Genomic DNA, 22,963 nt, shown 5'->3' with positions numbered 1-22,963 from the left:
GTGCATTTGGTGAAGCAGCTGGTTTACAGTGCCAGCCTGAACTTGGCACAGTGGCTTTCCAGCCCTTCCCTATCTCAGCCCAGTAAGAGTTCTTTATTTGCCCACCTGACTAGCAGTGGGAATATAGCTGCCAGGGTCTTGTTGCTAAGCAGCCAGGCATGAGGATTGTGTCCTTTTCAGGTTGGATGAATAGCGTCAGTGTTCTGAGGACATAGGAAATTTTGGACTGTCTTAGAATCCTGAGGAGGGGTTTGAGGAAGGCAGTAAGATACAGATGGTGCGTCTCAATAATGTAGTGCCATGGTTCGGGGAAGGATTTTGGTGGCATGCCTGAGATTTGAAGCACATATTGACATACTGCTGTTCCATCAAGCTAGAACCTGATTGATCTGTCCTTGAATATACTGAAGGTTCTTCTTGAAGGCCTCATCTCCATGGCTCTTGTATAACAGCCTTCCCATCACAGCCCTCCCCCAACAGGAGGAAGGGAGAAAAGGGAAGACTTGGCAATTTTCTGACTCTTAGCCTTTTAGGGCACACTTTGTATCCCTGCAGTCATTATATCTTCAATGGATGTGCGGTGCAGCAGCCCAGTTATGCAGGTTGGGTTTGTGCTCTGCATTTTACAGATAAGAAAACACACCAATGAAGAAAAGGCCATGCTTTCAGGATGAACTATGCACCATCAGAAACATTCCAGGACTTGATGATACAGCTTAGGGTTTGAACTGTGCTCTCTTCTCTTTCAAAACTTCTTTGGGATAAAGAAGTCACCTTGATACAGTAAAGTGGAAAGTGAGGCCAGAAAATATTATGTTTAAAAAAAAAAAAGCAATCTTTTGGGAGCAGTTTTTTGTTCTTAGTTGTGTAGCTTTTTTCTTGGTACAAAATTATTTATCTTTGTTTTCCCAACATCCTAATGCCTATAGAACTATGATAGTGGTCTCGAGCAGGCTCACCACGCTCCAGCTGCTGTGAAGTGACATGCCTTGTACAGGGTGGTAAAAGTTCAAGCAAGCTACCCCCAAGAGGCCAGGGGAAAAGAAAACTGATGAGAGCTGAATTGGTTTCATTGATCATGAAAGGCTTATGTGAGTTGTTTCTCCTTGACGCTAGTTTGTATCTGGCATTGCTGGAAGGATGATGTTAAACAGGCCAGCGCAGTAGTTTGTCATCCAAACTTAGGTGGTGAAGGAGAATGAACATTGGAATAGTGGTTGGGGCATGAGCCTTGACACAGCAAGCAGCTCGGTTCTTCACTGTAAGCGTTCCATGTAGTATTTCTCACTTTGCTTCCCTCCCTTGGAAAGTGCTGTGCTACAGTAGTGAACACTAATGTGGGTGCAGAGGAAATGTCAGCCCCAAATCTTATCTTCCCTTGTCTGTGTTTCTCTCTTGCAGGAGTTTTCAGAACTGGAAAAGCGAGATCCCCAGGAGCTGGTCGGTATGTGTTTCTGTTCTTTACATTCTGGGGGATGAGCAGAGAACAGCTCAGAGAAAGAATAACCTCTGCCTGATAAAAATATTTCCTGCTCTACTCTGAGATAGGTTTTGTATTCAGCCTCTTAATGCACTCCTTCCTTGGAATTTTATAGGATGTGTGAAACATGAAAGGAACAATTCTCCTTTTAATGTTATATTTATGGAACAGTTTGTCAGCCTTTGGTTAGTTGCCAGTTTTACCAGGAGGGGAATCAGAGCCCCATTTAACCAAGAGATTTTTCTTCCTCTTTCCTTCAATTCTCCTTGTGTCTTGGGCCAAAACCCCTGCCTTAGACCCTTCTTATTGCCTTTCCCCTCCTCTCTAGCCTTATGTACTAGAATTGTTCAAAGGGTAAGCATGTGGCCTCTTGCACCAGCCATACCACTAAAAGGGGAAATGCCAGACAGGCTTAGAGTCAGGAACTCCGTTGTGAATGGAGGAAACATGCTATTAGATGTCCAGAGGACTAGAGTCAAGTATGTAAGAGTGTACTAGGCCCACACCGTCTAGTCCACGTCCTGAGCATTTGGTTTCTTAGACCTTTGAAAATTCTAAGACTTAACAATAACAAGGAATGTTCAACTTGATATTTTCTTTATCCTCCATATCAACCTACTTAGCATCCACTGAGCTGATTGATTCGGGTCATTGGGAGCCTTCTTTCTGTTACATTGGAGGACTCTCCATATGCCACCGAAAAGGACTCTTCCACCAGGTTCCACACGACCACATCTGGCCATCTAATCACCCCATTCTCTACATCTACACAATCCTTTCCCCACTATAGCCATGATGATGTTTTGCTCCAGTCCTGCCTTAACCAAAGTGTTGTAGGCTGGGCTTGACTAAAACCAGTCTGGGGGCTTCAGGTTCAAGATTGGAATTAAGTGAATCGCTGGTGGATTACACTTAATGAAAGAAGGTATACTTAGGCCTAGCATGAAAAAGGTACTCAGAAAAGATAGAGCACTGGTTCAGGTAAAAATAACTTCCTTCATGTCTGTGCAGAAGTGCATCTGTCTGGTCAGAGAGTGTGGTGACATGCATGACATCCAGCATGTCTGAGGGGCACTGACTCCTTGTGAGTGTGCTGCTTTTATTCCCTGAGGTGACCTGGGAGCTAGGTCTGCATAACTGAGGGGCACTGACTCCTTTTGGGCATGCTGCTTTCATTCCCTGAGGTGACCTGGGAGCTAGGTCAGTGACTTGAACCTTAGGCCTCTAAAGTGATCAGGCTTCAAATAACTGGCCTTCTGAGGGGCGAAAACAATCCTAGCCTAGCCACATGGAAGGGACCCTGGTAAATACTGTTCCTACCTACTTCTCAACCTTTACAGGCTGTATGTCACCTGTCTTATTAGTCTACGTAAAAGCAAACTCCTGCTCCCACCAAAATTGCAGTATTATTTTGTGCTTTCTTATCATGGGTTCATAGTAAATTCATTTTGAGCCTGTGAGCTTCAAAATCAAGGATTTCATCAAACCAGCTTTGCTATTTGGACTCTTTATGTGGGATCTAAATCTCTTTTCTCTTGAAACAAAGCCCTCTACAAACTCTGACATGACAAGAACGGAGAGAGAGATTGAGGAGAGAGGGGGAGAACCCAGAAGGAGGGGGCCGGGGAGAGAGAAAGGGCTAGGGGTAGGATGCAGCAAAAAATGTAGTTAGGAATTTTGAATAGCTTAGACCCACAGAGTTAGGGAAGACGTTTCAGAAAGGGTTCTATGTTTCTCCCTACCCCTAATTTTTGTTCATCCCTGCTACAAAAGTTCTGATTTATTAAAATCTCTAAAGGCCAGTATTCACCAAACCCTAGATTTTGTTCATAGAAAACAACATTATAGAGACACAGTGGTAGACATTGTGGGCAGGGGAATGCAGAGTGAGGGCCAGCTAAGATACGAGTGGCCTTTAGAATCTGGAGAGAGTGAGTGAGTGTGTGTGTGTGTGTGTATGAGAGAGAGAAAGAGATGATTTGGGCTTCTCAGTCTTCTCCCCCAACTTCCCAGGCCTTTACCCAGTGGAATAGCCCAGGGCAATGCCCACTAAGCCTGTTATATACAGTTCCTCATGCCTCATGGTCTTAGGTATAGAGAAAAGAGGGAAGAATTTCAGAATCCTTCCTGTATTGCTAAATGCCATGACTGTCATCCCTTTTTGCCTATTTTCGGGTGTCACACTCAAAAAACTACTTATCTAGGACTGAAAAGCAATCCTGTGTATGTTGGTGGTCTAGAGGCGTTAATGGGACAATCAAGAATCCAGACAAGACAGCTGATGTGTTCAATGAAAAGCCCAGCTGATGTCTGGACCTGGGACCCTGTCCTGCACTGGTGTCTCTGATAGGGTTTAATGACTGATAGGCACAGTCTGATGTCTTTAGTGCCTGGCCTTTGCTTTTGTTGCTTATATTCAGGAAATTTGAGGCCAGCTCACACTCTCAGATTGTATTTCTTCTGTCTATCTTAGGGCTCCTAAAAATGTCCTTTTAACTCTGCCAGGCTTTACTGCTGCCCGTGATGGTTAAGAGATAATAGAGAACAGTGCAGGGGGGAGGAGAGGAAGGTGGTCCCAAAAACCTCCACAACCTCAGAATCCTCCTGATCTCTATGTCAGATAAACAGAGACTAAGCTGCTTCTGGTCAGAGACTGTACTGTGACTGTTGTATTATCCCATTCTTAGAGGATGTTTAGTGGCTGTGACTGATGACCATGAAAATTGAGTCACATAGAATGGTTTTACAGCCCCTATTTCACTGTTTGGCAGAATGTGACTCTTGCATTGGCTTTACCTTAGTGCATCACTATTAACGGCCAGCAGCATAGGTGAGTTTGACTATGCCCTTACTCTGAGTTCTATTCATAGTGATTTTTTCAAGTCTCAGATTTGTTTCAGTTCAGCAAAACCATCACTGTGTATGTACAAAGCATTATGCTTCATGCTACAGATAGAGTCAGAATCAAAAAAATGTCTGCCCTTAGAAGGATTACCTTCTCCCATGGGGATTACAATATGCATACAGATAAGTAAATACAAGGTCCCTCATGTGGGAGATATCACTAAGATCTGGGAGAATCAGGGAAGGCTCTATAGAGGAGGTGGCACCTGAACTGAGCCTTGAAGAAAAAATAAGAATTTTGAGAGACAGAGACTAGGAGAGAAGCACATTGTCACCGGGGGATGGCTTGTGCAGATGCATGGCTCCCATAATGGACTGTAGGCTTTGGGTACAGCTAGTTCCACTTGGCTGTAGTAAATGAAGGGAAGCAGTGTGATCTGGAAAGGTAGGCTGGAAGTAGAACATAGGAGGCCCAAATTCCAGATTCATGAGCTTAACGGCTCATGAACGGTTAAACTATAAGTAGAGAGATCAAAGCAGTTTATCTCCTAAGAAAATATTAACCCATCTTGGGGGTCAGAGGAGTGACCTAAGCCCTGGTGTTTGGTTCAAGGCTAGCAACAGGCAGGCAGTCCAGCTGGCTTCCCCTACTGCCGCACAGATGTGCTCTTTAGATGTGGGGATCTCCTCAGATACCCTAAAACCAATAACAGGATCCTGGTTTGCCCTTCCTTCTAATCCCACTCTACCCTGCCTCTTACTTGAATAGTGTATGATCCTTTTCATGGGAGGGTGTTTTTGAACAACATGGACAGATTCCCGCTTCAAATACCCCATTGTCCAAGGCATTCAGAGCAGGACTGAAGTCACTGCAGTGCTTAATGACTGTGGAGGGGTAAGGGGGAACCTACAGCCCCTAGGGAGAAATTATCATTTTTGGTCTATAGTTCTTTCCCACTATGGTCAAATCTTTTGTTTTCTAGAAGATGAAGTGGGAGCCCTGGAATCAAATATTTTTTTGGTTTGTTGAAACTCACTTTGACATGTGCAAGTGGTCTGGAAAACTGGCGCGGGCTGTGGTGATGATATATGGTATAGAGGAGTTTTACTTTGCAGCATCCTTCTAGGCATTTGAATGCTACTTTGGGGAGCAAGGAGTCAGACTGTGATGTTGCCTCTCTGTTTTCTCCATAGCTTCCTTCTCTGAGAGAGTCAGGAACATGTCTCCTGATGAGATTAAAATCCCCCCAGAGCCACCTGGCAGATGCTCAAATCACCTCCAGGTAGGAGCAAGGTTTGGTTGCCTTGATGGGTCTCACAACCTCATTCAGCTGTTTGAATCCAATCTTACATTTCACACAAACACACATGCACACACACTCTTACTTTGTTACTTGCCTAAAGGAAGGACTGTGTCATTGGGACTCTTCCTCTTTTTCCTGCCTCCCACCTTGAGTAGCTCTGACAGGAAGAAAGGGATCATTGAAACCCAGGTTCAAATCCTGTCCTTAGAAGCTCACTAAGTGAGTGACCCTGAGCAACTCATTTTACCTCTCTTTGCCACAATTTCTTCATCTTAATAAATGAGAGGATTGGACTTGATGTCCTCTAAGGTCCTTTCCAGCTCTCGTCTATGATCCCATGATAAGTAAATCAAAGCAAATTAGTGGCTGACCCTAGAGCCAAAGGTGGGCTGTAATTCATAGTTTCCACTAGGCACTGAAAGTGAATGCTGTTGTCCTGACAAAGGGTGACTTATGGGGTCTGGGGCTGAGGAATGCAGCAGGCTGATGTGAGGGGCCTCTGGCAGGGCTGGGCACTCAGAAAATAGGGTTTTTTTTCCCTTTCCCTGAAGTCTCCACCCCATGATGAGTAGGCCTTCCACCCACCATCCCACAGGATGGAGGCTCCCTCTATCCCAGCAAGCCAGACAAGCTACAGCATGTAGTTAGCAACTCTAGCAATCTGTCAGACAGAGAGAGCGCCAAGGAACTTGACTCTTCTAGCCAGTAATTTCCTTTTTTCTTTCTGGACCGTCTTAATAGTACAATCAGTGGCCCTGAGAACATTTTATTTCAGCTGAAGTAGCGCAATTCCAGTAACCCAAGACAGAGATGTCCTCAGTGGGAGACAGGCTTGCCTTTGATCAGATTGTAGAGGCTTCTCTTTGAGGAGAAATCACTCTAAGAAAGTAGATTTTTTTTTTAAGAAAGCAGATTTAGAAAGCATTTTATCATCTTAGCTTCTCCTTGCTGATATTATTAATAATAGACTTCCTTTTGCCCCCCAAATGTTGCCTCAGTTCCAAAAATCTTCAAAAGGAATAGCCCTCCGAAAAAGGAACATGAAAACACCACTGTCCTGTCCTTGAAGGGAATCTTACGTGATCGATTATCTTTATCCTTACCCACTGCTTCTTTCTGAGAGGTGGTAACTGACTCAAGTGTTTCATCCTCCAGAAGCTGTGTAAAGGTATTTCCCTTGGACTGGAACAAGTTACCATACATTATACAATTATAACTTGGAATATTACGAATTTGAATACATGCAGCCACTTCAGGGATTCCTTATTCATACTCATCAGGATTTCTCTGTGTTTAGTTTCTCCCTGGGGCATGCAGGCTTTACGTTTTTTAATTTAGTAGGTTTCTCTACCCTGCATCTCCTACCCCAGACTCAGATTTCCTAGGAACTCTGCTGGCACTGGACAAGACTGATACATTGGCTGATAATGTAGTCTACATGATATGTGCTGGGTATGCTTCCCCCAAAGAAAACATTGCAGATGATAGCAGCATGCCAGCCGGGCTCCCTGCCATATTGTCCTTTCATTACTCTAACAAAGGCCCCAGCCAGTGTAATGTAGGAAAGTCTTGATGAGAGATGAGGGCATGACCTTTGTCGGAAAGGTTATCTGCCACCCCTGAGAACTCTCCAGCAAGCCACTTTAGAAGTGTCTGGAGCCCAAACTAGAAGCTGTAGGCACACTCCTCCAGTGGGAAGTGTTTGGGCCCTCTTAGGCATCTGTAGGTCACACTTCAGCCATTCAGTGAGGGATTAGTCCTGTTCTTTCAATTAAGACCTGGATTTTATCTTTAGAGAAAAGCTTTGATGTTTTATGAGTAATTCAGGAAGTGGTTAACCAATTCGCTAGGTTCCCTAGGCCTTCTTCCCAATAGTGTTTCTGGCTTTGACCATTTCAGTGCTCTTTGCACTTGTAGTAGAAGGCCATCTGGAAAAATTAAAAAAGATACAATCAAACTAATCTGTCTCCTTTCTTGCAAGAACCTCTGGCAAAAGGTTTGGTGGGATATAGATTAAAACTATGACTTAAGTGCAATTTTTTAGATGGTTCTATGAATTTTCTTTATATGGCTTTTCCTCCCCCTGCCTCTTTGACCATAAGCATAATTGAAATGGTAACAGTTTTTGTACCTTTCCTGTAGGACAAGATACAGAAATTATATGAGCGGAAGATAAAGGAAGGGATGGATATGAACTACATTATTCAGAGGAAGAAGGAATTTCGGAATCCCAGGTAAGCTTCCCTGGTGCCCAGAGAACCAACTTAAATTTTTGCCTCTGTCCTAGGAAGAGAATGCGTCAAGATGGCTTAAGTAATCCTATTAATGGTGGAGAAACTGTAAGGAGCCCAGCTGAGATCGCTGCTTAACACCACATTAGTCACCATCACCAGTCTTGTGTTAAGCACCAAAATGCATGTGGTACTTCATTAGGAAACCTACAGAGTAGATTGATACAACACATATCCTCTAAGGATTTACCATCAAAAATCTCACTGTATTACTAATCAAAAACTTGTATGTTGATGGCAAAAAAGAAAAACAAAAAACACTGGACCAGTAGTCAGGAGACCTGGGTTCTAGTCCTGGCTCTGTTACAGCTTAGCATTGTGGCCTTGAACAAATCATTGCCCCTCTTTAGGCCTCAGTTTCCCCATCTATAAAATGAACTAGCTCTTCTCTGAGGTCTCTTCTAGCTCTTAAGCTGCAGTGATTCTGTGAACAGATGAATGGGTAGTGCTTTTTTGGATCAGAGGTGTGCCTGGGTCTTCCTTCTACCCAGTTTGTCGTGTAAATAACGCCTGTGATGGAACATGATGTGGTAACACCAGAGATCTGCCTTTGAGTGTGCAGTGGCTCCAACCCAGTCATTCAGATTGGAGGTCAGAGACGTATGATTAAAACATGAAAGTATAACCTACCAGCTTGATACTAGACTTGTTCAGACTGCCCACTCCTACTTCCAGTCCCTGGTCTCATCCCTGTCATAACATTGGGATGACTAGAAAGGACCGAGGTGACTTTTCAGATTGGTGGATTTTGTTGTTGAAATTTTTCTTTAGAAAACTTTCTAAGAACGTATTGGTTGGGTTTTGCTGAGCTGTTATCACAACAGCCCAGTAATTAGAAGAGGTTGGTTTGGGTGACCTGTTAGGGTTTTACTTATCATGATGGGTACTCAGGTCAATTTCCTTGGCATCTTTGTTTCAGCATCTATGAGAAGCTTATCCAGTACTGCTCAATCGATGAGCTTGGCACCAATTATCCCAAGGTAAGAAGCAAAGCTCTGCAAATATAATGTTGCAGTGTAGAGAATGCCTTCTTAAAGTTGTATTCCATCCCAGGCCAAAGTCCTTACTTCTCACTGCCCAAGTAAACTGCCCAAACCTAAAGATTTGGCTTTGAAAAGTTGAAGACTCCATCTGAGTAACTACCATAGCATTGGTTATGGTAGAACTGAATATATCCTCTTTCATTACAGCAGACTAACCAGGCTTAGGGGCAGCTAAAGTGGCACACTGGTTAGAGTGCTGGGCCTGGAATAAGGAAAACTCATCTTTCTGAGTTCAAATCTGGCCTCAGATACTTAGTAGCTGTGTGACCCTGGGCAAGTCACTTAACCCTGTTTGCCTCAGTTTCCTCATCTGTAAGATAAACTGAAGAAGGAATGGTTAACCACTCCTATATCTTTGCCCAGAAAACCCCAAATGTGGTCTCAAATAGTTGGACACAGCCTGAAAATGACAGAACAACAAAAAACCAGGCTTAGGCTCATAAAGGATCCTGTCCACAAGAAATCATGTTCCATAGGGAATTATACTGATAATCATGAGTTGACTGCTGAATTCCAATGCTCATTCAAAAGCCAAGAGGCTAATAACTGACACGAGAGGATTTTAAGCCCAAACTCAGTGAGGAAATGTACTTTGGTTCCTGCTTCGTACCTACCCCTAGTGAAAAGTATGCTAGCATGAAATCTAACTGATTTGAAATTTAACTCTCTCTTTTTCAGGATATGTTTGACCCCCATGGATGGTCTGAGGACTCCTACTACGAGGCTTTAGGTACTTTCAGGGGATGTATTTGGGGGACTGGGGAAAGTTTACATGGGACTTTTCTGTCATTGACCCCATTGGGGTATCTGGGTATTCTAGCAGTAGGATCTTTAGATCAAAGGGTATCGATATTTTATCATATATGTCACAGTGGAAAAAAACCACTGGACTTGGAGTCAGGAAGGCCTGAGTTCAAATGTGGCCTCAGTCCCTTACTATCTTAGTGACCTTGGGCAAGTCATTTAATGTCTGCGTACCTGAGTTTCCTCAGCTATAAAATAGGGATTATAATATCACCTCCACCTCCACCTCCACCCTACTCACCCCAGGGTTGTCATAAGGATCAAATGAGATATTTGTAAAGCGCTTAGCACAATGTTTGGCACACAGTAGGCGCTTAGTAAATGCTTGTTCCCTTCCCTTCCTCCCTCTCCTTTCTTAGCATGATTCCATGTTGTTCTTCAGCATAGTTGAGCATTTCACAGCTCCTCCAATAGTGTGGTCCTGGACAAGTTAGTGTGTCTGGCTGTGCGTAGCCCTCCACTAAGACTTCCAGTCTTTTCTCATCTTTGCCAGTTTGCTAGGTATGAGGTGAAACCTCAAGGTTGTTTTGATTTTCATAGCGCTTAAGAGCAATCTTTCATATGGTTCTGATAGTTTGTAATTCTCTTTTGAGAACTATTCGTATTCTTTGACCTCTTCTCCATTGGGGTATCACTTTCAATCTAGCCGTATTCTCTCTGTCTTGGATATCAAGCCCTTTTCAGATTTTCGATGCCAGATTTTTTCCCCATTTGATTGCTTTCCTTCTTACTTGTATCTCTGTCTCAGTTTCCTTATCCGTAAGATGGGGATAATATAGTTCTTGCCTCCCAGGGTTGTTGGAAGATTAAAGGTGCTTTGCAAATGCTAGCTTTTTTCATTGTTATGATTATCATTAATACCTGTTTGATTATTCATGATTGCCACTGATCCTTGTTTGGTAAAGAATTTATCCCTAGCTGTAGTCATGATAGGTACCTGATCTGTTTCTCTTCTAATTTTGTCATGGTATATGACCTTTAACATTCAAGTTCTTGTGTATTTTATTCATTTTGATGTAGTATAACATGTTGGTCTAAATCTAGACCAGTCTCCCAAACTGCTTTCATATTTTCCTAGTAATTCTCGTCAAATAGGGAACTCCTCTAGGAGAAATGTAAAGTGTCCAAACAGAAGAACATCTTCTCTTTAGCTAATGGGGAAGGGAACATGAGAAACAGGGGCCATCGTGATTGACTTCCTCCTTTTGTGACAAAGCATTCATTGCTTTATGAACCTCTGGAGGGAGTGCGGAGGAGGGTAGGCTTAACTCTTTTTTGACTGTTTGCTTTTCTTTGTAGCCAAAGCACAGAAGATTGAAATGGACAAATTGGAAAAAGCCAAAAAGGAGAGAACCAAAGTAAGTGACAGAAACCATGGAGACTTGGTGATAGAAGTACTCGTGCTTAAGGAAGGAGGTTCCCCCCAGCTTCAAGATCTTGGCCTGGGGAATACTGTTTCTCCCCCCAAGAAGACATTTCTGTCATCCAACTATGTAGTTAGCCGATGTAGTCCCGCTCTAAGGCCAAACGGTGTTTGCTGAACTTCCATCCTTTGCATCCTTGGCCCTGCGTTTCCTCTGTTTTTTCCCCTTCTCTATCATCTGTTACCTTGACACTTTATCCTTTCTTTCCTATGTACTACTTTTAGGTCCCTAGTCAGCTTTGTCCTTAGAACATTTCCATCCCATAGTTTCAGATCCCAGCCACCTCTGAACCTTAAGCCTTCTCCAGTTAGCTAAGCCTAAAGAGTTTGCCCTCACCTCTCCCACTTCTGTACTCCTTTCTACTCCCCAGCCTGGTTAGTTGATCCCTTGTTTTAAGAGACCAGTCTCCCTCAGCAGCTCTCTATATGTTGGGTATATAGGGCTGAGTGAGTGATTATTATCCCTGAGTATTATATCCTATGAGGCCATTCTGTCTTGAAGGAAGAGAGAGGGACAATGAGGGTCATCAACCCCCTCTTGCCTTTGATTGGGCCTGACCCCTCCTGTGCTATCAGTAGTAATGCCTCCAGCCCCAGTGGGCCTCCTTCCAATCCCTAGGGCCAAGGAGCTGTGACTCCTGGCCTTGTTAGAATACTTCTTCAGGCACTGTTTTGGGCCAGGCATGTGGGGACTGGTGTTGGGGAATAATCTGATTTTCTCTTTCTTAACACTTGATTGAATTTCCCTTCTCTCTCTCTCCCTCCTCCCCCTTCAAACCTCAGGCTTATTGCAGGGACGTGTCTGCAGCGCCTGGGGAGGTGACCGGAGCTGTCCTTCCCCTGTGCAGGCACCACCTCCTCCTGGGTGTGAGGAGGAGGGGCCTGGCCAAATGGTTCTGGGCATGTGAGGTGGGGCAGTGCGGGAGGGAAGTCTGGGATTTGTGCAAATACGTGACTATAGAGAGAGGGGAACTGGCTTCTATCCAGGAAGTTTTTTTAAATCTAGTTTTAAAAAAAAAACCCTTAGGGCTGAAACTATTGATATCCTTAGACATCACTCCCTGCCCCCAGCCAAACATTGCCAGTCAAACCAGAGCTGATTATCAGTGTCTCCTTTATTCCACAATTCCAAAATCTTGTCCCCTGGGAGCAAATGGATTACGAGAGGACCTGAACAGATAACTTCCTACATCTCTCATTCTTCTTCCTTTTCCCTTTCTAGATTGAGTTTGTGACGGGCACCAAGAAGGGCACCACAACCAATGCCGCTGCCACTACAACCACTACAGCCAGCACCGCAGCTACAGGTAACAAGGAGCTTTCCTTGGATTCGCCAAGACATTGTCTTCCCTTGAGGCCCTTCTTATCCTGATTCACCAAAGAGAAAATTAGAGTGGCTTATTAAGGGCACAGAGTCACCGTGATCCCCAGATAATCCTGGGAACCTATGTTTAATCAGCCTGACAGTGTCGGGGACATCAACAAAGCACACAGCCTATGGCTGGAGCGAGACAGTGAGGTCTTTCTGGATTGTGCAGGGCAGGTCACCTGCAAGGAAAGGAAGTATTGGTTTTTGCGTAGTATGCGTTTAAACGTTTTCTTTTTGGCTTTTCATCTAGATGCTCAGAAGAGAAAGAGTAAGTGGGATTCTGCCATCCCGGTGACAACGATAGCCCAGCCTACCATCCTTACCACCACAGCCACCCTGCCAGCCGTTGTCACCGTGACAACTAGTGCTAGTGGCTCCAAGACCACAGTCATCTCAGCCGTGGGCACCATTGTGAAGAAAGCCAAGCAGTGATGGACCCGGTACAGGGTTGGACATACTACTTCTTGAAGGACAGGAAATGCTACCCCAAGACCTTGCCAAGACTGTGACCCCAAGATGTGAAATGCCCGCTTGGACATAGCAACCCATGCAGTCACTGGACTAAGGCTTTCCAAAGAGCTTCCCATCAACCAGGGATGGGTTTCTGTCTTGCCAACCCTCACAAAACATTCTCTTTCTAATCTTAGAGAGAGAATCTGTTGCCCAGTCATCCAGAAGGACCCTTGTTGCCGATCAGGGCAGTACAGACTGCTTACAGCCATGTTAATTTGGCATCCATTGCTCTATTAAAAGTGCTGTATCAATATAGCCCAGCATCCCAGCTAGTTTCTTGTTCTACAGGCTCAGTCTTTAAACAGAAGTGAAATTTTGCCCTGCAGTCTTTGATGATAGAGGGAGCCGCATTTGTGCTCCCATAGTATGTGTAGGGATGGGGAGGTTCATGCAGAGGGAATGGCTGAGTCCAAGGCACTGCAAGGGAGATGAGTGGCCAAGAAAGTTTCTATAAACACAACTGAGGCTGTCTCTGCCCCTATTGCCACCTCTAGGGTTGAATATAAGGAGGAGGGTATAGCAAGGAGCAGGTACAGATCCAAGGACCCTTCTGCCACTGAATACCCTAAACATTGAACCTTGTCAAGGTAGCTATTCCTGGTATTCCCCACCCTCTTTTCCCCTCTTCCTCTCTCCTCTCCCCACCTATGGAAGCTTCCCTGGCCACACCTCAAGCTCACAGTAAGTTAGGCTTCGTGTCAGTCAAAGTTGTTACTGACAGGTCAGGTATAATTTGGGGGAGGTGGGCTTGGTTTGGTACAGCTCTAATTGAAGGGTGTGGCATTCTCCCCATGGCTGCTACTGCTCTCCCAAGCCCTTTGGTACCCAGTGTGCTCCTGGCCTTTCAGCTCTAAAGTAGCTGGGGAGATGAATCACCTCCGCCTCGATGGGGTAGTTGTTCATTGTTTACATAAAAGTATCTCATATGAGAATTCCTAGCCACCCCACCCTTCCTCTCCCCTTGTTATCTCTGCCCTACAGCAACCTCGAGAGCTGTTCCCTGTTTTAAACTAGGTTTCCCAGCCTAATCCCAGGGGGAAATCTTTTATTTTTATTTTTCTCTCTGGTAACTAAACTTTGCACTTTGTGGGGAAAGCCGAGTGTCAAGCGAAGGAAGCTATGTTGTGAAGAGCAGTGTCATTTCCATGATGCAGAGAGCCCTGCTTAAGGCCTGGGTCCTTTCCTGAAGCAGGGCTTATGAGAGCCAGAGCCTTGTTCGACACCTCAACTCTAGTTTCTGATTCCCCATCATTTCCCTCTTCAGCTGGCCCCCATGCTCACTTGGCATGTACCAGCCTGGCCAGGAAATCTCTCCTGAAGAACTGATCCAGCTGAGTACCCTGTCCGCCTTGCATTGTGTGACTTGACTCATCGTTCAGCTGCTACCTTGTATAGAGGCCAGCGACTGATGGCAACTGCCCTTCTGAGCTGGCTACCATCCAGTCAAGCTAAGTATGTGTAGGCCACCATCATCTGCGGTGTTTGAGGGCAACACAAAAAGGCATTGCCCATGAGGAACTTACTGTCTTGTTGAAGAGACAATTCACAGGACTTACAATAAGCATGAAACCTTGCCAACTGTCTTAGCTTGAGTTGCATTCTTGGTAGTTCATTAGATATGGGTAAGGTATCTTGCAGATGCAGTTGCCTATGACTTATGGGTATTTATAACTGAGGTCTAAAAGCAGTGTCTTCCCCTGTGACCAGCATTGAGAACATTAGGGGATTATGGGCCTCATTAAGCATCTGACTCAGGCTCCACTCACTGGGGAATTCAGAAGCCCCTGCAAGCCTATTTGGCTCCATTTATGTATTCCATATGCCCAGGAATGACCCAGACCAAAGCCTGAAATCTAGACACCATCCCCACACACACATACCAGAGACAACAAGTCAAAAGGGAGTGTCCATGCCTTCTCAAACTTCCCCCACATACAATATCCCAGACTTCTTGGCAGGGGTCTAGCTCTGGAGAGACAGCCATGCTGCTGCCCACCCTGCCAGGCCCCAGGAGGATCACATTTTTAAAAGTGGAAAAGGTCCTACAGGTCATCTAGCCCACCTCCCCCATTTTACAGATTAAACATAAAAAATTCAACATTTAATAAGCAGTGCTAGGCACCGGAAGAAATACAGAGATAAATCCTGCCCTCAAGGGATTCATAATCTAATGGGAAAGATAAAGAGAAAACAAGTATAACACACGTTAGGATATATGTTAAATGTGTAAGAGATGTTTGAACAGAGAGGTGTAATCAAAGCTGTACATTAAGATTTTCTGGTAGCAGTGTGTAGTGACCTTTGGGGAGAGGAGAGGTTGGAGGCAGAGACCACTTAAAAACCTATTGATGTGTTATAGAAGGCAGGAGGCAATGAATTCAAGCCTAATTTAGGGAGGCAGCGATGGAAAAGGAAAGGAACAATATAAAAGGATGTATTGGGATAGATGGACTATACAGGAGAGTTAGGTAGGGCAAGAGAATGAATGATGGTGTCAAGCACGGTGGGTTTTGAGCCTGGGTGGGGGAGTCCCTTGCCAAGTTCTAGGGAAGCAGAGGTGCTAAGTATAGATATTTCTTTGTAGCTCTTTGCCAGTGAAAGGGTGACAGTAGCTTAAGGGTATAGCAGAATTCGGGGAACGATCTTTAGAATAACGAGGAAATCGAAGACATGAGATGGAATGAGAGACTTGCTAAAAATTGAGACTGGAATGAAAGCAGAGGGTGAATAAGGACAGGTTTGGGGGTTCTAAGGAGTGGAGTTGAGGGAGTTCACATCAGATGGTTCTGGGAGGAAGCAAGGTCATCTGCTATAAAGAGTAAGCAAGGAGGATTGGAGAAAGGAGGAAGCTTTATAGTTTGGTGCACATAGTATGGGGAAGGTTTTTGGGGCTAAGAATGGAGATACGGCAGTGAGCCCCCATCCGAAATTCCAATGATGGATGCGTGGTAGATTCAGTCAACCTGCTTTCATTATTCTCCAGCAGTGCTTGTCAGCCCAGTCTGGAGCAGGCCAGGATAAGGTTTTGTGTGGTGTATGGGAAGAGAGGAAGGTCAAGAGGATGAGTGTTTCAAGGGAGGAGGAAAGTACATTGTTGAAATGATTGAGGAGGAGGTCGAGAATGGTTAGGGAGGCTAGTGAAGCCAGAGCAGGAATGATGAACTGGGAGATAGGGAGGGGCCCGGAGAAGAAAAATCACGAGCACATAACAGCAGGAGCAGTGAGAGTGAGGGTGTGTGAAAGATTGTTGAGAGGTCATGGGTAGAGGGGAATTTGGGAGTTCAGTATCTTGGAGATGGAGCAATTCCCAGGGGAGTTCTAAGGTGTGGCTTTAGGTCTTCAACCGCCTCCTGGAACATTTCAAACTCACCATCAAAAAAATGCCTTCCCTATTTGTGTTGAGGACCTTCTACCGCCCAGGTTCCTTCCCTTCACTCCCTGTTTCCAATCAGTTGCCAAATCCTGTTGCTTCTGCCTCCACATCTGGTCCCTTTCTCTCTCCTCCCATAGCCACCACCCTGGTTCAAGCCTTCATTGCTGCTCCATCAGTATGAGTGTGATAGTTTCCTTCTTAACTGATTGCCTACCTCTAGTCCGTCATCCCCTTTCCAAGCTGCCTGACATACAGCTTCCAAATTAACACTCCTAAAACCCAAGTCCAACTGTGTTGCTCCCTTGTTCTTGAAGCTTCGGCAGCAGCTCCTTCTTCATACCTCTAGAATAAAATGTGAATTCTTCTGTTTGGCCTTTCAACCCCTTCCCAATTTGGCTCCAGCCTATGTTTTCAAATTTGTTCCCTGTTACTCTTCACCTCATGAGCTCTTTTTCAGCCAGGCTGACCTGCTAGCCTGCCCCAGTACGACATCCCACCTCCTGATCCTATGCTGGAGGGACACTTCCCTTTCCTTGCCTCAGCCTCTTGGGAAGTCTAGCTCTCTTTACAAAACATCCAGAACGTTTTGCACCAGATTTTTCTTAATCTCTCAAGTTTAGTGTTCTCCACCAAAAAAAAAAATTTCCTTTGTATCTTTTGTATATACTTGGTATTTATGTTTCTGTGTATATTTTATTTTCTTTTCCACAGTAGAATGTAATCTCCTTGGGGTCAGGACCTGTTAGTGGTCTTTGTATCCTCAGTGCCTAGCATAGTGCCTTACAAGTAAAATGAAGTTACTAAATGCTTACTAAATTGAATTGAATTCTGCTGGTGGGTGGCTATGAAATAAAGCTGGGAGTTGAAGGTTAGGAGATTATGAGCCCAATAAATCATCAGCCTGAGTATTTAATTCAACAAATATTAATCGCTGTGCATGGGGCACTGTGCTAGGGGCTGAGGATACAGAGAAGAAATAAGCATCCCTGCCCTCGAGAGGCTTATAGTCTAGCACAGTAGTAACCATATCAATATAATGCAAGTTAAGTTGATACGAAGAAGTGGTCCATACAAATTGCTATGAGGAACCTGAGAATGATATGATCGTTTCCAGCTAGTGGAGCAGGAAGGCTTGATGGAGGGGGTGGGACTTGAGTTGGGCCTTGAAGGAAGGGGAAGATTTCAACAGAGATAGCCTGGGGGAGGGGGCAGCCTATAGCGGGAACTGGGGATGCTGTAAAGCTAAATATGGAGATAGAAGGGAAGGTCTGGATTAAGATTTGCTTATTCTAGACCCCCTTCTGTGTCCTAGCAGAAAGATCAAGCTTGACATTCAGATTCTGGACTGGATTTGGACACAGCATCCCCGGGAGCCAGCAGAAATCTTCAGCACAGAAGGGTCTTTTGTTCAAGATTCATCCGTTCCCTCAAGAAGAGGGTCAACGAGGACAGATTTTGAGGCACAGATGAATGAAGTTTAGAAATTCCAAATCAGACGGCCTTAGGAACTAGGGAAGGAAGAGTCCGCTCACTGGAGAGCTATCTGACTTCAAGATGCCTAAAGAGTATTAAATCCACCACTGCATAGATATATACTGCCAAAGAATTCAGGGAGCCACCACCAGTTTATTACCTCTGATTCCCCTGTCAGGATCTGCCCCTAGACCAGGCCTGCACAACCTGCAGCCCACTTAAGGACTTCCTCTACGTGCAAAGGATGTTTTCCTCTACATTTTTCACTGGCTGCCAACGTGCTACAAGTGGCCCAAGGGCAGCAGGTCGTACAGACCTGCCCTAGGCCATCAACAAGCATTTTAATAAGTTCCTACTATGCGTCCACAATGTGGTGGGCTGGGGATACAAAGAAAGGCAAAAAACAAAAGAAAACCAGCCTCTGCTTTCATGGAGCTCAATCTAATGGGAGAGACAACATGCAAAGATCTATCTGTTGCGGAATAGTCTCTGTTGTGAGATTGTCACAGAGGAATCAGAAGCGGAGCATGGAAAAATCTATGTTGTCCTCACTCTCAGGAACTGAGTACTTTTCTAGCTGGGGTGCTTAGACTCTCACCCACATACAGGAGTGAAAATAGAGACAACAGCAAAAATCTAGAAACCAAATGGCTGCCCATCAACCGGAGAATGGCTGAACAAATTGCAATCTAGGAATATGATGGAAAACTTGTGCTTTGAGAAATGAGAGGAGAAATTCAGAGAAATGTTGGAAGACGCGTAGGAAATGCTGCGGAATGAAGAAAGAACCAAGAGGAAATAAATAAAGTCATTAGAATACTGTAACTGAAAGTGACCCGAAAGAGCTCCATCCTCAGAGCACAGATAATGAAATCTATTTCCTCTTGGCAGTGAGCCAAGAGATTATCATGTTGCATGGCTAACATGGTAGGTTTGTTTTGGTGGATTTTTCTTGTTTTTCTTTGTTATAAGAAAAAGTTCAATTGAGGAGAATGGAAAAATAACTGGTGCGAAAATAACATTAGTAGCATTTATGTGGCATTTTACAAATACTCAGCCCTGGAAGGTAGATGCTATCATGATCTCCGTTTTGCAGAGAAGAAACTGAGACAGATGAAGGTCAAGTGACTTGGCCCAGGTCACACAGCTTGTGAGTCTCTGAGGCAGGATTTGAACTCCAATCTTTTTTTTTTTTTGAGGGGGAAGGCAGAGCAATTGGGGTTAAGTGACTTGCCCAAGGTCACACAGCTAGTACATGTGTCAAGTGTCTGAGGCTACATTTGAACTCGGGTCCTCCTGACTCCAAGGCCGGTGCTCTACTCACTGTGCCACCTAGCTGCCCTGAACTCCAATCTTCTTAACTATAGGTACAATGTCGTTTTCTACTTCACCACCACCCTGCCCATAAAACAAGGCATCAGTGAAAGAAGACCTTTTCTGATCCTCCTTGCCCCATCTTCCCCAACCTCAACAGTTGTGTTATCTCTTCCCTCTTGAAATTACTTGATATATTTCTTTCTGTGCTTTGTATTTACCTGTCTGTGTGTGCAGAACAGAATGGAAACTCCTTGAGGTCAGAGTCTCTTTCATTTTTGTTTTTGCTCCCCTCCCAGGGCTTAGCACACTGCTTTTGCACGTAGAGATGTTTAATAATTGTTGAATTAAAAAAAATAGGAAAAAATCCAACCATTGAGACTGCCTCAAAAGAAAGGACTTGAATGAACCTAGGACCAGATTAAGTAAGTACAATGGTGTAAGTGCTTCCTGAGCATTCTGTCTTTGAGCAATGACCTGAATTCCTGTAACTAGTTCATTTGCTTTCCAGCTTTGGAAACCTTTTGTTGTTGCTGCTCAAACTCCCAGTGTGGAAATCCTCTTCACCAGATGTGGATCCAACAACTCATGTCTGCCTTCAAAGGGTGTATGCCCTAGGTGTGCCAGGTTTGGCCAGGCACACACTAATGTCTCAAAAAATTTTGATAATCTGTCTTGCTTTTCAAGTTTGTGTTTTTTAAAGCCAAGTTTAGTTGCTAAGCTTTTAAAATTAAGCTTAGTTAAGTTTTAATCTCTCTAGTTTGGTGAATAAAAATGTCTGTTATCGAGTGTTCAACAAATGTTTGCCTTAAAAATACACTCTCGAGAGAAGTAATGGGGAAAAGTGGGAAGAAAAGAGGTTTGGCAGCAACAGATTTCAAACGATACACAAAGAAATAACCATACAAACTGTTTAGTCCTGGCTAAAAAAAAAATAGAAAAGTCAATCTGTGGAAGAGATTAGGTATGCTACATACAGAAGCAAATCACAAAAATGAGGTGCAGACCAAGATCTCACACCACAGTAATATTCAGTATGTTATCTTTCCCCACCTATGTGTAAAAACAATTTTAAACAATAGTTTTTAAAACTTTGAGTTCCAGATTCTCTCCCTTCCTCCCACATACCACAATAGCAGCTAGCATTTATGTAGTAAAGTGCTTTATTATATTATTATAATTTATAATATTATATTATAATAATATTATATCATTCATTTGATCCTTACAACAACAAGGAAATAGTACTATTTATTAGTCCCCACTTCACAGATGAGGAAACTGAGGCTGAGAGAAGTTAAGTGACTTGCCCAGGGTCATACAGTTCATATGTGCCTGAAGGAGAATTCAAACTCAGGTCTTCCTTACTTCAGGTCTACTGTTCTATCATTGATCTACCTACCTGCCTTCATAAATTCAAAATGGATTCATGACTTAGATATAAAAGGCCATATAAACAAATTAGAGTAGGCATTATATTATTTTTATTTTATCATTACTAGAGGCAGCTAGGTGGCACAGTGGATAGAGCTTTGGGCCTGGAGTCAGAAAGACCAGAATTCAAATCCAGCCTCAGACAAGTATGGACTGTATGACCCTGGGCAAGTCCCTTACCCTCTACCACAGTTCCATCTACAGTAACATGGAGATACTACCACCTACCTCACAGGATTCTTGTGAGGATCCAATGAGATGATATTTATGAAGCACTTGGCACAGTGCCTGGCACATAGTAGCTGCTTAACAAATGCTTATTCCCTTTCTCTCCCCAGCCACAGGAGCAAGGAAGAAAATACCTTTAACAACTATAGAGTTTATAACCTATTCACAACCAGACAAGGGATAGAGAGGATCGCAGAAGACAGTGGAAAGTTTCGATGCTATGAAATTGTTAGACTTTTTTATTGTCCGCATTTTTTATTTAGTATTTTAGTTTTCCCCAGCTACATTCTAAAAAAAACCTTTTAACATTTGTTTTTAAAACTTTGAGTTCCAAATTCTCTCCCTTCCTCTCTCCCCACCCCTCACCCCCACTGAGAAGGCAAGTAATTCAATATAGGTTATACATGTGTAGTCATGCAAAACACTTCCATAATAATCGTGTTGTGAAAGAAAACATAGACCAAAAAAAAAAAAAACCCCAAACCAAACCCTCAAAAAAAATAAAGTAAAAAAAAAAAGCTACTGTACTCAGACACCATCAGTTGGGATGGATGGCGTTTTTCATCGTAAGTGCTTCAGAGTTGTCTTGAATCATCATATTACTGAAAATAGCTGAGTCCTTCACAGCCAATCATTGAACGATGTTGCTGTTGCTTTGCACACAGTATGTTTCATTCTGCATCAGCTCATGTAAGTCTTTCTGGGTTTTTCCTGAGAGGATCCTTCTCATCATTTCTGATAGTAAATAGTATTCCATTATAATCACATACCACAGTTTGTTTAGCCATTTCCCAATTGATGGGCATCTCTTCAATTTCCAATTCTTTCCTATCAGATAAGAGCTGCTATAAATATTTTTGTACATATAGGTCCTTTTTTTGTTATCTCTTTTGCGATGTAGACCTAGTAGTGGTATTGCTGGGTCAAAGGCTATTCATGGTTTTATAGCCCTTTGGGCATAGTTCCAAATTGCTCTACAGAATGGTTGAATCAGTTCACAACTCTACCAATAGTGCATTAATGTCTCATTCTTTCCACATCCCCTCCAATACGTGTCACTTTCCTTTTCTGTCCTATTAGCCAACTATGAGGTAGTACCTCAGAATTTTCAATTTGCATTTCTCCAATCAATAGTATGTTAGAGCATTTTTTCATATGGCTATAAATACTTTTGATTACTTCATCTGAAAACTTCATATCTCTTGATCATTTATCAATTGAGGAATGGCTCTTATTTTTATAAATTTGACTCAGTTCTCTATACATTTGAGAAATGAGGCCTTTATCAGAGAAACTTGTTTCAAAATATTTTTCACAGTTACTATTGCTAACTGTATTTCCCTCCATATTCCCCATCTATTTATTCTATTCTTTCTCTCCTTTCTCCCATCCCTCCTCAAAAGTGTTTTGTTTCTGACTACCCCCTCCCCTAGTCTGCTCTCCCTTCTATCACTCCCCACTCCCCACCTGCTTCTCTTCTCCCTTTCCCCTTTTATTTTCTTGTAAGGTAAGATAGATTTCTATCCCAATTGAGTATGTATGTTATTCCATTTTTGAGCCAATTCTAATGAAAGTAAGGTTCCTTCACTCCCTGCCACCTCCCCCCTTTTCCCTTCCACTGTAAAAGCTTTTTCTTGCCTCTTTTATGTGAGATAGAAATTAAGTTTTTACACAAACAAATCAATTCAGTTATAATTAGTTATATATAATTATATACAATATATATAGTTATAATTAGAAGGGAAAAAATTGGGGAAAAAATCTTCACATCAAACATCCCTGATAAAGATCTGATTTAGTACATAGATGTACACATATATATACATGAACTGATGGAAATATAGAAAAATTACAAGCTTCTCCCAATAAACAAATGGTCAAAAGCTATAAACAAACAATTCTCAAAGGGAAGTATATAAACAAAATATCAACAGCTACATAAAAAAATACTCCAAATCACTAATTAGAGAAATTGCAAATTAAACTCTTAGATTGCACTTCTCACCTATCAGACTAACAAAGGTGACTATGTAAAATGATAATTGTTGAAATGGCTATAGGGTAGACAGG

At 43.3% G+C, this 22,963-nt stretch overlaps 1 protein-coding gene across 1 annotated transcript in view; it reads left to right on the top strand.

The window, feature by feature from the left end:
• Window positions 1-13,326, top strand: part of LOC118849207 (SAP30 binding protein) — a 40,381-nt gene extending 27,055 nt beyond the window's left edge. Inside the window, exons 4-11 of the mRNA XM_036758283.1 lie at window positions 1,402-1,444; window positions 5,519-5,607; window positions 7,771-7,862; window positions 8,839-8,899; window positions 9,641-9,692; window positions 11,066-11,124; window positions 12,412-12,496; window positions 12,809-13,326. Coding sequence (XP_036614178.1) covers window positions 1,402-1,444; window positions 5,519-5,607; window positions 7,771-7,862; window positions 8,839-8,899; window positions 9,641-9,692; window positions 11,066-11,124; window positions 12,412-12,496; window positions 12,809-12,990 — 663 coding nt within the window. The 3' untranslated portion in view covers window positions 12,991-13,326. The remainder of the gene's footprint in view (window positions 1-1,401; window positions 1,445-5,518; window positions 5,608-7,770; window positions 7,863-8,838; window positions 8,900-9,640; window positions 9,693-11,065; window positions 11,125-12,411; window positions 12,497-12,808) is intronic.
• The last annotated feature ends 9,637 nt before the right edge of the window (window positions 13,327-22,963 follow it).

The sequence above is a fragment of the Trichosurus vulpecula genome, chromosome 4, assembly GCF_011100635.1.
Source record: "Trichosurus vulpecula isolate mTriVul1 chromosome 4, mTriVul1.pri, whole genome shotgun sequence".
NCBI lineage: Eukaryota > Metazoa > Chordata > Mammalia > Diprotodontia > Phalangeridae > Trichosurus > Trichosurus vulpecula.
The sequence above is the reverse complement of the archived record's forward strand: the minus strand, read 5'-3'. Positions and strand labels throughout refer to the sequence as shown.